The sequence below is a fragment of the Myotis nattereri genome, assembly GCF_964212035.1.
Source record: "Myotis nattereri genome assembly, chromosome: 3".
NCBI classification, from domain to species: Eukaryota; Metazoa; Chordata; class Mammalia; order Chiroptera; family Vespertilionidae; genus Myotis; species Myotis nattereri.
The window spans coordinates 193,392,537-193,408,986 of record NC_138077.1 but is presented as its reverse complement, the minus strand read 5'-3'; the positions used below and the strand labels follow the sequence as shown (position 1 = coordinate 193,408,986).

The following is a 16,450-nucleotide window of genomic DNA, read 5'->3' as shown; positions in this document are numbered from 1 at the left end:
CCAGCCCGGAGCTGGGAGCTGCCTCTTCACCCCCACCTCCAGCCCACCAGCCATCAAGAATATGAGACTGTGGTTCCTTCTAAAATAAAGGGAAAGAACCCAGGCATCCAGTCCCATAGTTTCCACCAATCACCCTTAGGCTGTAGCTACTTCAAACTCCCCTTCCCCATTAGGTATCACACCACAGGGAAAACCTAGATCAATAAATTGAAAATGAAAAACCTTTAAGGTGAAAGAAGAGAGGACAGAAAGGGAATGGAAAGGACGTGGATAATATAGACCAAGACAATACAACTACTAGGGACAGAGATCTGGCACCTGGGTTTCAAAAGGTAAAAATCCAAGGTGACATTGGCCATATACAAAGCCATGCCTACTTCCCTAGCTCACTATGAGACTCCAGGCACACAGCTGACTGACCTCCATCCTGACACAGCTAGCCATCACTGGTCCTATGATAGGCCCATGGGCTGGCAGTAGTGGAGACTGCTAAAGCCTGGCCTCTCTTTCCCAATGAGCCAGACCGTAAGAGGCCATCAGAGCCAAGCCTTCCTCGGCAGTGGGCTAGCCAGCATTAGCTCAGCCTCAGTCATTTCACATTAATTTGTCCCTTTGATCCTAACTATAACCCTGGGAGCTGAACCAAGCCATTTCCCGGTAGCTTCATTTTCCAGTTGGGGGGAAAAGTAGAGAGAATGACTTATGCAAGCTCATGTCACTTGTAAGTTACAGAGCAAAGACTTAAGGTCTCACATAGCAACCACCTCGATTCTATCCCACATTAGACAGCTTTGTAGGCCATTCAGCTCCAAGCTTTCCACCAGTAGCTCGTCCGGGCTTCAGATCACCCAATGCTGAATAAGTACTTACTTGGGTATGTGCCAGGCACGACACTACCCAAAGTATACATTTCCAACAAAGCAGATATGGTCTCTGCTTTCACAGAATTAAGTCTGGGGAGGACAGACCTAAACATACATTAAGGTGTCAAATGGTGATTTTAATAAAAGGGATGGGAAACTAACATGGGTATCCCATCACTGCCACCAATAAAAAAAAAATTAATTAAAAAAAGAAGAAAAAAAAACTAACATGGGTAGCCTAATTAAGAAAAGGGTGGTAATAGAAGTCATCTTTAGATCTAAGCTAACAACTGGAGAATTATACATTAGCCAGACAAAGGTCGGTGGAGGGAAGGACATTCCAGGGATACGAAGGACATTGTGGAAGGCTCTGAACCAAGTGTAATGTGAATGGCAAGAGTGGATAGGAGCTTGAAAGGCAGAGCTGTACCACAGAGGGCCTTGTAGGTCATGAGTTTGAACTTGAGTATAATGGAAGGCATTGGAAGGCTTTAGTGGAGAAGTGGCATCCTCTAATTTACATTTATACAAAGATGACCCTCTTGCTGCTGTGCACAGACTAGACAGAGGGAAACAAATAGGAATGGGGAGATCAGGAGACCACACTGTGGTACCCTGGCAAGAAGTTATCAAATCTTGGAAAAAGGCATTGGCTATAGTGCTGGGAGAAGTGAGCTGACTTAGGATGTAATTTGAAAGTAGAAATAATAGGACTTAGAGATTGTTTGATTATGGGAATAAGGAAGGAGGTGTCAAGAATCCCTTTCAGTTATAAAATAAAGTGATGGGGATATAATGCACAGCGTAGTGATTATTGTTACTACCACTATACGGCATATTTCAAAGTTACTAAGGGATAGATCTTTTTTATTTTTTAAAAATATACTTTTATTGATTTCAGAGGAGAGATAGAAACATCAATGATGAGAGAGAATTACTGATTGGCTGCCTCCTGCACACCCCCTACTGGGGATCAAGCCCACAACCTGGGCATGTGCTCTTGCCTGGAATTGAACCCGGGATCCTTCGGTTCACAGGCTGACGCTCTATCCACTGAGCGAAACCAGCTAGGGCGTGGGATAGATCTTCAAAGTTCTCATCACAAGAAAAAGTGTTTGGTAACTATGTGTGGTGATAGATGTTAACTAGACTTGTGGCGATCAGTCCACAATATATACAAATACCAAATACTAGTATACACCTGAAACTAACGTAATATTATACACCACCACCAACAAAAGAAAATTCTTTCAACTCAGATTTGAAGGAATAAAATGAAATAAAAATTTTATAACTTAAAAAAAGAATGGCCTTCAGATTTTCAGCCTGAGTGACGGGGTGTGTGGAGGTGGCTTTTACTGAAATGGGAAACAGGAGGAAGCGCAGGTTTGTAGGAAAACTGTAACATTTTAAAAGATGTTAAGTCTGAGACTCTTGAGACAACGGGCCTTTAAGAACTGGTCCGCAAAACATGCTGCAGTTGTGACACGGGCCATTTCTTATGCTTGCAGAGTAACACTTGACACAATGCAGTCACATACATTTTCCAACATAAGCTTCACGGTAACCCCGAGACGAGCATGCATTACTATCCTCCCTTCATAGGTCTAAATGGAGGCTCTCAAAGGGTGGGGCAATAACTCTCAGCTTGGACCTGAGGCTGCCAATCAAAGGGCTATAAAGACAGTTACCATTTTTGTTTTGTTTTTAATCCTTACCAGAGGATATGTTCCCATTGTTTAGAGCAGTGATGGCGAACCTATGACACGCATGTCAGAGGTGACACGCAAACTCATTTTTTTGGTTGATTTTTCTTTGTTAAATGGCATTTAAATATATGAAATAAATATCAAAAATATAAGTCTTTGTTTTACTATGGTTGCAAATATCAAACAATTTCTATATGTGATATAGCACCAGAGTTAAGTTAGGGCTTTTCAAAATGCTGACATACCGAGTTCAAAAGGTTTGCCATCACTGGTTTAGAGAGTAGAAGAGAAAGGGAAAGACAGAGAGAAACACCAATGTCAGAGAACACATCGACTGGTTGCCTCCTGCGCGCACCCTGACCAGGGCTGGGATGGGGGAGGAGCCTGCAACTGATGTAATACCAGAAGTGAACCCAGGTCCCTTCGATCTGCAGGCCGGCGCTCTAGCCACTGAGCCAAACAGGCTAGGGCAAGATAGTTATCATTTATATAAACTCTCCTGATCTGTACACTGAATCCAAAACACTTGGCAAGTAAATTTGATCCATTCACTGGAGTTGAGAAGCAGTGAGGGGACAAGTGCAGCAGCCTCTCACTCCAGACCCAGAGGGCTGTCGGAGACAGCCTGAGAACAACATGCTCTCAACATTAGACAGGCAATGACCTAAGAAGGAGCATTCAATCTGGACAGGAAGGAAATCCTGCCCTCCAGGCATTGAGATTTATTGCAAAACTACATACATATTAAAACCTCTTTACATACATCTTCCTCATTACAAGATTACAAATATACAAACATGAAATCTGTCAAAGTCAGCATCTTGTGCATTAGAAACAACTGGAGAAAACCTATTCCCTAATTTCATCAATTAAATTGGTATTCCCCACCTGTCAATAAAAAATTGGCACAATTCATCCAACTTCCCAAGTTCAACTCCGGATTGTGAAACCACATTATTCACAGGGAATGTTTTTCCTAAAGCAGCAGTGATAGTCAGTTCTGAGGGGGGAAAAAAATGCGTAAAATCTGAGTGCCTCATGGTAGTTTAGGGAAACTCAGGAGAATGATGGCAATTCTTATATCTACACTAATAAAAGAGAAACATGCAAGTTGGTGTCACTCTGCTATGCCCACCAGCCAATCAGATGAGTATGCAAATTAACCCAACAAAGATGGCGGTTAATTTGCATACACAGGCGCATGGAGCGAGCACTGAAGACAACACAGAAGGAAGCCAAGTGCTGCAGAAGGGAGTGAAGCCATGGAGAAGCAAGCAGGGCAGTGGAGACAAGAGGGAAGCAAGCGGGGCGGCGAAGGCGGGAGTGAAGCCCGCCTCAGAGGGTTTCGCTCCCTTCTCTGCTTCACTCCGGCCACAGCAAGCCCTATTCTTGCAGGGATCTTCCTGCAACAGGCCTCTAGTAATATATATAAAAGCCTAAGTGACTGTCCGACTGGTAGCTATGACACGCAATGACCACCAGGGGGCAGACGCTCAATGCACGGGCATGGAAACATGGAACAGACTGATGAATCTCACAGAGAAGGGGGGAGGGTGGAAAGAGATTAACCAAAGATCTTATATGCATACTAGAGGCCCGGTGCACGTATTCATGCACCGATGGGGTCCCTCAGCCTGGCCTGCAGGGGATCGGGCTGAACCGGGCAGTCCGACATCCCCTGAGGGGTCACGGATTGCAAGAGGGCGCAAGCCAGGCTGAGGGACCCCACCAGTGCACAAATCCGTGCACCGGGCCTCTAGAGAGAGAGAGAGAGAGTGTGTGTGTGTGTGTGTGTGTGTGTGTATAAAATCCTCACCCAACATGCTTATTGATTTTAGAGAGGGAGGAAGGGCGAGGAGAGAGAGATTGATTGGTTGCCTTCCACATGCACCCTGAGCGGAGATTGAACCTGAAACCCAGGTATGTGCTCTGACCGGTAATCAAACCCCCAGCCTTTTGGTGCACAGGATGATGCTCCACAACTGAGCCACACAAGCCAGGTCTCTCTTAACAATATTTTGATTAAACTCCATGATGGTCTTCTCTCAAAATAGGTAATGAAGTATTAAATTGCCTCTGGTTATACTTCTTTTTGTCAGGATGAGAAGGGATGTCCTTGAACAAGTGTTTCAAATTGAGAATTTAGTCCCAGGAGAGAGCTCCCTGTCCCATGGGATATCTCATGTTGAATCTTCATTCTCATATACCAGAAAATTGGGGCCAACATCTTTCTGACTTGAGTACCAGTGTGAGTCCACATCATAAATGAAGCAAAGGTTTGCTGGACACTTGGGGCTGTCTTGGGAAGAGGAAACAGGAAAATGAAAAGGGCAAGACTAATGGACAGCCCAGAGGTGTGTAGGTCCTCTAAGAAGTAGCTCTTTCACTGGGTCCTGGTCACCATGGTACAGATCTGAGTGGCATGAAGGAGTCATGCTGGTACTGACAGTCACTGCTTTCTGTACGTTTCTGTAATGCCACACTTTTCCCTCCTCCTCCTCTTCCTCAAGCCCTCCTTTCACAAAGGTATCAACCCAGGAAGCTGCTAGGATAAAATGGCAAATATTTAATGAAGAAATTAAGTCTTCACCCAAGTATCCCATGAGTCAATGTTGTAAACCTTGCAGAATTAAGATTAGTGGCCAACCCAGGAAATAATACTGAGACAGGAAAGAGTTGTCCAGAGCCATGCAGTGGAAAGAACTGAAGTCTCTGTCGGCAATCTTAATGCATCGATTCTGAAGGAAGGGAAGACCCAGCCACATGAGCATCGATTCCAACTTTCAATGCCAGAACTTCTCAAAGCAGTCTCAAAGTAGGCACTGGCACCCCCCTGGTGTTAGCTTTCCAAGTATGTGAAGATGCTCTGCTTCGATCCTGAAGTGCTATCACTTGTTTTGAGGCGCTTAGGTGAAGGCGTTCTCATTACAGATGGGCCCTTTCTCCTCACCTGGAGAGCAGAGAGAGAGTCACGGCCAGCTCAGAACCCTCATGGCAGTGCTTACCTTCAATCAGCTCTTTAGCTAATTTAACTCAGAGTTAAATCATAAACAATTAACGACAGAAAAAAAAAAGAAACAAACTTTCCAGAAATGCAAATCTGAAAACTGATTGCAATCCCCTTGTACCTTACTGAGGAGTGCAAGATTAACACCGCAGCATAAGACTTCATGCCGGAAATACGTACTTTTTAAAATTAACAAATAAATAAATTCTGCTTTGCGAAGCTATCAAATCAGGTCTCAAATTCCCTACCTGAGGCTTGGATGATTCCTTTGCTGCCTCAGCCTTGACAGGAGAAACTGTATGGAAGACAAAGTTTCTTGAATTTCGGGGAGCACTGGGGTTGAGGTCAGAGAGGGCAGCCAGTTTCTGAAGTACAGCTTTGGGCTGGTTTAGCAGTGAGCCTGTCTTTGGCTGAGGAAAGAAGAGTCATTTGGTATCAAAATCTAAGTGCCAAAGAAAGAATGAGCAGTCACTGTCTCCCTGAGGACATAATCCTACCCCGCTCGGTAGAAGAGAAATAGCAGGGTCCTTTGCCATGGACTTCTATTTCCTGCAGCCACCTCCCTCCCCCAATGACAGTATTCCCCTAGCTTGACCTGGGCCTTTATAACACTGTAGATCATGACGTCAGGCTAACAATGTCCCCAACCAACCTGGTGGGCACTTCCCGGTCTGATGGCTTCAAAAGGATTTCTGAGTAAAGGTGTTGATTCTTGTATAACCACAGTGCGATTGGCTGAAAAGAAAAAAAGACAGAGAGGCTTGTTCTGGGCAAAATTCAGGAGAATTACTTTTAAATCTAAACAAGCTAAGAGGCCTTTAACTAAACCAATAAACTAAAGCCACAGGAACTCTGATTACTTTATAATGGTGACTTGAAACCATAGCAAGTGGCTACAAGAAGACAGCCAACCAAGCTGAACTTACTGACTAATCACTAACAATAATAAGAAAAAGCAAGAATGGTAAAGTGTGGAGTATGTTTAAGAGCTTCAGCTCTGGAGTTAGATATATCTGACTTCAAATTCCAGCTCAAACACTTAGGTATTTAATGCTGGGCAACTAAATAAAAAATCCAGAATTCATTCCTATGAACTATCTTAGAACATAAAGCAAAACCAGCTACCGACACGCATAAGTACAACATGCACAGCCCAACAGACAAAGATCCAAGAACACTGTCTCTCCCCGCTTCTTGAAGACAATATGAGACACAGGCCCACGACTAGGCTACCACAGCCACTGAAGGTTGGAGTCAGCTCCAGGGGACTAGACAATGAGGACCAGAAGCTCACCATTTTTCTGCAATGCTTTGGCTGTAACTTTCTTGGCCAGCATCATAAACTGACTGTCTTCTCCAATTTCTTCCTCTTCAGGTGCAATTTTCCCCTGCTCTGCCTTTAGATAAAAATCAGCATTAATAGAAGTCCACAACTCCCCTAAATAATTGGCATAGCCTGGATTGTGAAGCTAAGATACCTCGGATATCGTTTGTTTTCCTTTTCTGCAACCTTTTCTTACTTTAGACCCCCCCAAAAAAGAGATTTTGGACAAAATCTCTTTTCAACAAACATGAAGAAATGCCCATGGTGAACCTTCTCTAAGCACAAAAGGAAATACAAGGATTAAAAGGATAATCAATATGCTGCCCAAGACTTGGAAACTATTGTGACAAGCTAGGCGACGAGGTCCTCTCCTCATACCCTAGGGTCAAAAGAGGTGAATTTCTTGCAAACTTCCCACCTGGTCCCGAAGCCACTGCTCTCGCTGAATTCGCTCCTTCCTCCATCTGGCTTCCGTCTCATCAAGCTGTTCCTCGATCTGTTCATCGTCAGAGTCTCTGTGGAACAAGTCCATCTGGGAGGCATCATCTAAAGCAAAGAGGTAAGGCATCAGCACTCTGTAATTCCCATAGGACAGACACCTGGACAGACACAAATGAACTCTTAGCATTTACCATATACTGGCACAAACTCTTCCCATCCACTAGTAGAAAATAATGGTTACCACCAGGTCCTCCACAACAGCCAGCTATGGTTTTGATTTCCATTTGCTTTCTAAAGACAACAACCAAGCCCAGCCAGCATGGCTCAGTTGTTGAGCTTCAACCTATGAACCAGGAGGTGATGGCTTGATTCCCGGTCAGGGCACATGCCCGGGTTGTGGCTCAATCCCAGTTCGGGGAGTACAGGAGGCAGCCAATCAATGATTCTCTCTCGTCATTGATGTTTCTATCTCTCTCCCTCACCCTTCCTCTCTAAAATCAATTAAAAAAAAAAAAAAAAGACAACCACCAAGATACCTATGTTTTTCCATCGAAATTTCCTCATTCGTCCAGGACCATCACTGTGCAGATCCCCATCAGCAAGGTACCTCTCTTGGTATAAACGGAGCTGTCGCTTATCATCATCCAACATTGTTTTCCTACAACAGGAGAAGTAATGGTGTTCAAATCGAACACCACTCTGGCTGATTATAGGGCTGCCTTAAGACATATCCCATTACTCGGAAGGGCTTGTTGGGATACTGACATGTGTATTTTCTTGATTTGACTCTGTAGTTCCTCATCAGAAGGAAGTACTTCATCAATTATGTCCTCTTCATATTCATCAATCTCTTCCCCATCATACTCGTCTTCACTTCCCACATCACTCCCTGACACCTCGGCCTCATCCTCCAGGTATCTCTTCAATCTCCTGGAAAATAATTTTGAAGAATAGAGAACGCAACAATGAATACACACACAGAATATGGAAGCAATGAGAAAAGTAGAATATAGAGCCACCTCAAACAATGTTACATTTAACTTTATAGTAATACATTTTGATAACACTTAAAAGTCTATCATTTCATAATACTGTGTGCCAGTAACTGTGCTTTACAGACACTGTTGCCTTATCTTAGGAGGGGGTATTATTATTCCCTTCAATTTACAGTTGAAGGAACTGAGACTCAGAGAATAAACTACTTACCCAAGGTCACACAGCTAGGAGGTAGCAGAGCCTGGATTTAATCAGGTTGGTGACTTTAAAGTCAGAACTCTCAATCTCCTCTATACATTTGAGACATACCTGCTAAAAGGTTCAAACTATCTTGTTTTGTATTTAAGCTCACCGGGAGACACAATGATACAGAAAGGAAATAGACTTGGATCTCTTACAATCCACCAAGACCCAAGTTATAGGCATGACTGAGGCTCAGAGTTACTGGTGATCAAAACCACTGCTACTTACTTCTACAGTTCCCACTGAGAACAAATCTGCTGCCACTCTGAGTTCAAAGTCCTATTATCCATGGCCATGCCTGGCAGAAGTTTGATGGCTTTCTGAAAGCTGATTTTTATCAAAGACTTGTTTTTAAATTGATTTGAGAGAGAGAGAGAAGGAGCAGGAGAAAGAGATAGAAAGAGAGGGAGGGGCATCAATTTGTTGTTTCATTTATTTATGCATTCATTGGTTTACTCTTATATATGCCCTGACCGGGGATCGAACCCACAACCTTAGCATGGGGATGATGCTCTAACCAACTTAGCTACCTGGCCAGGGCCTTGTTTGTTTTTAAGTTGAGTTTCTCTAAATCCTAGCATTTCTGCAGAATTCTTTGAGGAGTTCAACTGTTAGCTGTCATTCTTCATAAGATTTCATTAGGATTCTGCAGTTAAATATGACTTAAGATCCACTGCTTTAGAAAAATCTATAGATGATCCACAGCTGTATAAGATAGTTAATTCAACAGGTAATAAATTAGAACCAAAAACTGATTTTAATAGGATGGAATGATGGGCTAAAAACAATAACATAAATCTAGTAGGAATCAATATGATCCTATATGTGCATCCCAAAAGTCATCCACATCCTATATAATAAAAGGCTAATATGCAAATCGACCGAGTAGCAGAACAATTGATCACTATGATGTGCACTGACCACCAGGGGGCAGACACTCAACACAGGAGCTGCCCTCTGGTCATCAGTGCACTCCACAGGGGGAGCGCCACCCAGCCAAAAGCTGGCTCACAGCTGGCGAGCGCAGTGGTAGTGGTGGGAGCCTTTCTCACCTCCGTGACAGCGCTAAGGATGTCTGACTGCCACTTAGGCCCGTTTTCTGCAGGGAGGGGGCCTAAGCCAGCAGGCAGACATCCCCCAAGGAATCCTGGACTGTAAGAGAGCACAGGCCGGGCTGAGGGACCCCTCCCCAACAACCCCCTGCACAAATTTCATGCACCGGGCCTCTAGTAAAGTATAATACTCAATGCCTATTAAAATGTTCTTAATAAAACTTGTAACATCATGGGAAAATGCTTATGAATACACTAAGTGGGAAAGAAAGCAAGATTGTACATATAAAATATTATACAGATCCCAACTATATAAAAATATATGCATAATAAAAGTTAATAGCCACCATCATCAAGATTCTGGATGATGGACACAGATGACTTTTATTTAATCTTTCTATATTCTTTTAAATATTCTAAAATAAATGGCTTACTTTCATGTCAGTACAACAACAAACTAAGGGGAAGGAAACCTGGTATGAGAGTAATTCATAGGGAAAAAGATCCAGGAAATCTAGTTGACTACTAGATCCTCAGGGTCTACTGTGACTCAGCTCCTATGACCTTTGGTTACATTCTAAAGAGTATGCTATGCATTCAGAACAAGGAATATGGTCAGACACACTTGAAGGTAAAGAGAATATCCAGTATGTGAGAAGTATGGAAACAATGTCATGTGGGAAACAGCTGAAGGACCTCGTATACTTCCTTAAGCACAGAAATCACTTAAGGAAGACATGAGCATCTTTGAATACTCAAGAGATAACATGTGAATGGATTTTATGCTAACCACAAAAAACAGAACCAGCAAATTTAGGTAAAAAGGTGGCAACACAACCATCAGAACTTTCTAGCAACTGAAGGAATGAATATAATACCTACATTTGCCTTTTCAACTTCTCAGATTGCCTCAGGAGCTCTTCATCATCATCCTCATGGTCGTCCAGGGCCTCATGTTCATTACCAGAGTCACTGTGTTCATCCTGCAAAATCATATGGGATCACACCCACGGCCAGGCAAAGTAAAATGTGTCCTCAACTAAAACAGGATTTACAAACTTCTGCCCAAACTTCTTCTACGAAATTGCTCCTGACAGATGCCAAACTAGAATTTTCAAGAACTCAGACTAAGAAAGAAACCCATATAGCAGCACTACACGAAGTTCAGTTATCATTACTTTGCTCCCATCAAACTCACCTCATCACTATCGAACTCATTATCATTTGGGACAAGCCGAAAGTCTCCAAATTCCTCCTCTTCACCTTCTTCTTCTCTAAAATGCAAATCCACAAATCAATAAGTAAGTTGTTGAAAGCAAACTAGAAGAATTTAAGAATTAAAAATATTTTAAGACAAAATATCTTCAAGAAACTGGATACAAGAAATTTTGCCTTTAATTTTTAAAAAATTGTGATATAACACATAACAAATTTACCACCTTAACCATTTTTTTCAACATTTTTTGTTTTTATTTAAATTGATCTGAGAGAGGGAGAGGGAAAAAGAGATAGAAACATCTATGATGAGAGAAAATCATCTATCGGATGCCTTCTGGGGACTGAGCCTACAACCCAGGCATGTGCCCTGATCAGGAATTGAACAAATATCCCTGAGCCACACCAGCCGGGCCCATTTTTAAGTGTACAGTTCACTAGTGTTAAGTGCATTCACATTGCTGTGAATTAACTTTCAGAACCCTTTTCATCTTGCAAAACTAAAACTCTATACCCTTTAAACAACTCCTCATTCTTCCCTCCCCCAAGTCCCTAGCAACCATCTTCTACTTTCTGTCTCAATGAATTTGACTATTCTAAGTGTCTCAAATAAGTGGAATCATATAGTATTTGTATTTTTATGATTGGCTTATTTCACTTAGCATAATATCCCCACAGTTCATCCATGTTATAGCATTAATCAGAATTTCTTTCCTTTTTAAGGCTGAATAATATTCCATTGTCTATGTATATAACATACACACAACACATTTTGTATCCATTTGGGTTGCTTTCACCTTTTGACTATTAAAAATAATGCTGCTATAAACATGGGGTACAAATATCTGAGTCCCTGTTTTCACTTCTTTTGTATATTAACCCAAAAGTGAAAATGCTGAGTCATATTCTACTTTGAATATTTTTTTTAGGAACTGCCATTCTGTTTTCCATAGCAGCTTATGTTTACATTCCTACCAACAGAGCACAAGGATTCCAATTTCTCCATATCCCCACCAATAGTTGTTATTTTCTGGACAGTTTTGTGTGTGTGTGTGTGTTGTTGTTGTTGTTGTGGTTGTGTGTGTGTTTTAATAGTAGCCATTCTAATGGGTGTGAGGTAGTATCTTATCAGGATTTTGACTTGCATTTCCCTAATTACTAGTGATTTTGAGCACTATCATGTGCTTATTTTTGCCGCCCCCCCCTTTTTTGTTTTTGCTCTATTCTCCACCAACTAAGTAAAAGCATTATAGTTTCCTTAGATACAAATATGAGACTCAGACCCACTGTAATGCTCTCAAACAAGTTAAGAAGCCCTCGTGATGGCCAGTTGTTGCTAAATCCAGGGAACATGACCCCAGAATTTTATCAGAAGACCAGGCCTTCCCACCAATCACTGAGACTCACCTGTCTGTTGGGAAAGAGCCTGAACAAAGAGCAAGTGCTTCTTCCATCGGATCATCCATGCTGCTCTCCTTCTCCTGTTTATTTAATTCTGATGGAGCCAGAGCGGAGTCATCTACATCACAACAAAGAAAAAGATCTGTCACCAAGGAATGACAGCTTTATCCTCCTTTCCCAGCCATCTGAGACATGCCAGCTCAATACAGTTCTAAAGTACGCTTGCCAAAAAGACCTCACCAGCTATTCATTCATTCAACAAATCCTTATTTAGTGCTTACCATGTGCCAGGCACCAGGGATACAATAGTGAACAAAATAAAGATCCCAACTTCCACAGAGCTTACATTTTAGCAGGGGTGTCGGGAGGGAAGAGAAGGTGTGCAGGTAGGAACAACAACTTAACATTTATATTAATCTCACACCAGACACTTTTCTAAGCTTTGCACAAATATTAAGAGCAATCTTAAGTCGACACTTTACCACCCTAAGAAAAGGGCTCTGGTGAATGTCAGGGAGCTAAGCTGTGAATTCAACCTACATACAAGAAGCCATCGCACTCTGTTTTCTGCAAACCTTTCACCCAAGAGTAAGGGGCTTCTTTTCAAGGAAACTGGCTTAAGGTAGTTGGCTGTGGCAAGCCTGATGCACTTGTTGGATATTTACCCTGGGAGGCGAATTTTCCTGAACAAAGATTCAGAAGTTCCTCCATGTTCTCTTTCTTGTCACTCTTCCCGGGCAGAGCCTTCTCCGCCTGAGAAGTGAATTTTCCAGTGCACAAATCCAGCAGCTCATCCATGTTAGCGTCCATGGCATTCTCATCCATATTGGCCAATGGCAATCGAGGTTTCAAAGCTTGGTACTGATTCCTGTGGTTTCTAACATTTAAGAACCTACAAGCACAATGAAGAGTGTAAGAAATGCTCTAGGGAGAAAAACAAAGTAGTGGGAGAAAAACTCAACTTATTTCCATTACCAAAGTTAGAAGCTGAATCCCAAACCAGAAGACAAAAGGTTCAACCTTCAGCCTTGTGATAATCTAAAGGGGGAAAGTTTTATGAAAGAATAAATGCTATTCAGAAGGTAAAGGGTAAAGGGATAATTTTGGCTTCAGGTGATGTTAGGGTAGGGCTTGGTGTTATGGCCATGTAATGTGCCACAGGCCTGTCAATTTTCAGTCCCACCCAACAATCATAAGATAGTAGGATGGATACATGGAACTCTGATGCCTTTACAAGAGCTATGCATTTCACCTTAACCAGTTTGGCTCAGTGGATAGAGCGTCGGCCTGCAGACTGAAGGGTCCCAGGTTCGATTCCAGTCAAGGGCATGTACCTCGGTTGCAGGCACATCCCCGGTAGGAAGTGTGCAGGAGGCAGCTGATCGATGTTTCTCTCTCATCAATGTTTCTAACTCTCTATTCCTCTCCCTTCCTCTCTGTAAAAAATCAATAAAAATATATTAAAAATAATTTATATTAAAAAAATCTTGCCTTTGGGTAGCTTTCTTAAAAAACAAAACAAAAAACAAGAGCTATGCATTTCAAATGAGGCGGAGATTGAAGGATGCCAGCAAGGGCTATTTACATTTCACATTCTGGAGAGACTTTGTTCAAGCTTGCAGAATGTAATACTAATGGTCTGTACATCTTCTCTTTCTCAGATGAGAAAGCACAGATGGGGTGACAGAAGCTCACTTTATTTTTAAACAAATTTAAGCAGTGCCCAGCACCTTCCCACCCACAAAAACATAAAACTACCAACCCATCTGCATCCAACAGTTGGCTCTGCGTGTCATCTTCTAAAGAGAACTGGAAATCTCCTGCTCCTAGGAAAAGTGTCTTAGGCTCTGGGGAGGCGTTATATAGATCCTGGGAATCCTCTATGGGAAGTGAAGGCTCAGACAGCTTTTCTGAACTCTGGCACCAAAATAAAACCAAACAAAAACATAACATTTTACAAATATCATTCACTGTCATGACAACAACAGAAGTTGCTATTTGCAATATTTAATTCGCTCTCAGGCAACTGCAATTGAGGAGGACAATGAATAGCCAGAGAAGCATAAAGAAAAATATCTCCAAGAAAGTAAGGACACTGGATGAAGCTTGTTTTTAATACACAGGGTGGATTTTTAAACTGAACATACATAATGGGGTAGGAGTTGGTTGGCTGGGACACATTTTACTTAGCATCGTGGGAAGCAAAAGGGGGAGGAGATCGGAAAACCATTACCATCTTACCTTAGAAGCTGAGCTGACCAAACTGGCTCGAAACAGCCCCGGGGAAGGAGATCTAAATCCTGCTAACGGGGTAAAACTAGTCCCAAGGCCTGTTTGTCTGTTGCAAGGCTGATAGGATGGAATTGTGGAGCCAATCAATTCAAAGCTGCTATTGTGGCTGCTCTCCTTTGTTAGCAATGAGCATGAATCCTCTTCATCTAAAGAAAGAGAAGTAACTTTTAGGTGTGTGATTCCAGAAATGAAGTGGGTTTGTTTAGGAAAAAGAATTGAGGATGAAACTGTCAGGTAACATGCACAGGCAAGTTTCTCAAATAATATGTTCCAAATCACTAAGTTAATCAAGGCTTATCACTCTGAGCTAAGTAACACCTGAAAGATCCATCTGTCACCCTACCTAATGCCTATGATCACTCTCTCCATTATCCAATCACTTACACATCTCCCGCTGATCTACATGGAAATGTTTCATGGTTCACACAATCCATACATTTACTACAGACCTATTAGATGCCCATGGTCAACTATAAAGAAACTGCATATAAGTTTTAAAAAACCAGACCAAAAAAAAATATTCTAATTCATAAACTGCTTTCATTGCCACATGTAAGAATGGGAAAATGCCACTAGGGTTCAAAAAATGGAACCTTATGGAATCATAGTCCTTAAGTAACAAAACTGAAAGATCAAACAGAAGTCAAGTTCTGTGAGTCACTACTTACCTAGTTTGTTAGGCCTTTTGCTTGAGTTTTCATCTGTTTCTGATTTTTCTTCACTAGGAAAGTAACTACAAAACAAGAAAGTAAACTGTTTGAGTATCTGTTTCTGCTTCTCACTAGAGGGGCAAATCCAAGGGAATCTTATCTTTCCTTAGAGAGAATTACTTACTCCATCTTGGAAGAGTTGTCTTTAAATAGGAGAACGGTAGAATCTGATGAGAGAGGCTTAAGAACAGACGGAAGGTCAACGGACTTGCCCATTTCACTACTGTCATCATTGTTTTCTTTGTCCATTTCTTTCTCATCTTTGGTTTCTACTTCTTCATTACCAAGAAGGAATTCTGCCGTCTTTATCAATCACACCACCCCAAAACAAAATAATACATGTCAAAAAAATGTTTAAAGCAAACACACTGTTGGCCTGAAATATGACTGCTTGGTCACATCTTACATCTGAAAAGGTAAACCTGAAAGAAATCTGGTCCCACCATTATCAAGAATATAATTCTCCCTTACACTTTTAGAGTTCTTTCATACTTATTTTACCTTTTACCCTCCCAAAATTACTTTAAAATTATGAAAGAAAACTGGAATTAATATTTAATTGAGTCAATGAGAGGTTAAATGATTAGCCTGAGATTGTAGGACGACTACTGACCTCAAACCAATCACAGACTGTGACATGCTACCCAGTTCAGCCATTGCTTTCTTCTTTCTCTCCCCAGGCTAACTGTTAACCAACTCTTTCAAGTGACTCCAGTGTTCAAACAAGGAAGCCTTTCATATTTCTAATACAAAAAAATCGTGTCATCACCTATGTTCCCTCAGCGGAAAACCATGGAACAAGGGTAAGAGACCCTTCTACAAATATCCTCCTCAACCAAGAATGCAATTATTACAGGAAGGTCTCGGCCTGCCTGAGAATTGATTCCAGGCTTCAACTTGGCCAAGGTTAAAACTGCTTTTTATTCTGAACAAAGAAATCTAAATAAACAACAAAGACAGCCGAAACCGGTTTGGCTCAGTGGATAGAGCGTCGGCCTGCGGACTGAAGGGTCCCGGGTTCGATTCCAGTCAAGGGCATGTACATGGGTTGCGGGCACATCCCCGGTGGGGGGTGTGCAGGAAGCAGCTGGTCGATGTTTGTCTCTCATCGATGTTTCTGACTCTCTGTCTCTCTCCCTTCCTCTCTGTAAAAAATCAATAAAATATATTAAAAAAAAAACAAAAAAAAAAAAACAA

General features: G+C 41.9%; 1 protein-coding gene across 1 annotated transcript in view; it reads right to left on the bottom strand.

The window, feature by feature from the left end:
• Positions 1-5,119: 5,119 nt before the first annotated feature.
• Positions 5,120-16,450, bottom strand: part of CLSPN (claspin) — a 28,531-nt gene continuing 17,200 nt past the window's right edge. The window contains exons 11-25 of the mRNA XM_081087280.1: positions 15,378-15,556; positions 15,212-15,276; positions 14,493-14,689; positions 14,014-14,168; positions 12,917-13,143; positions 12,258-12,369; positions 10,834-10,909; positions 10,518-10,618; positions 8,110-8,274; positions 7,881-8,002; positions 7,322-7,449; positions 6,874-6,976; positions 6,232-6,314; positions 5,828-5,989; positions 5,120-5,522 (exon numbers count right to left, since the gene is read on the bottom strand). Of these exons, the coding sequence (XP_080943406.1) occupies positions 5,412-5,522; positions 5,828-5,989; positions 6,232-6,314; positions 6,874-6,976; positions 7,322-7,449; positions 7,881-8,002; positions 8,110-8,274; positions 10,518-10,618; positions 10,834-10,909; positions 12,258-12,369; positions 12,917-13,143; positions 14,014-14,168; positions 14,493-14,689; positions 15,212-15,276; positions 15,378-15,556 (1,986 nt within the window). The 3' untranslated portion in view covers positions 5,120-5,411. The remainder of the gene's footprint in view (positions 5,523-5,827; positions 5,990-6,231; positions 6,315-6,873; positions 6,977-7,321; positions 7,450-7,880; positions 8,003-8,109; positions 8,275-10,517; positions 10,619-10,833; positions 10,910-12,257; positions 12,370-12,916; positions 13,144-14,013; positions 14,169-14,492; positions 14,690-15,211; positions 15,277-15,377; positions 15,557-16,450) is intronic.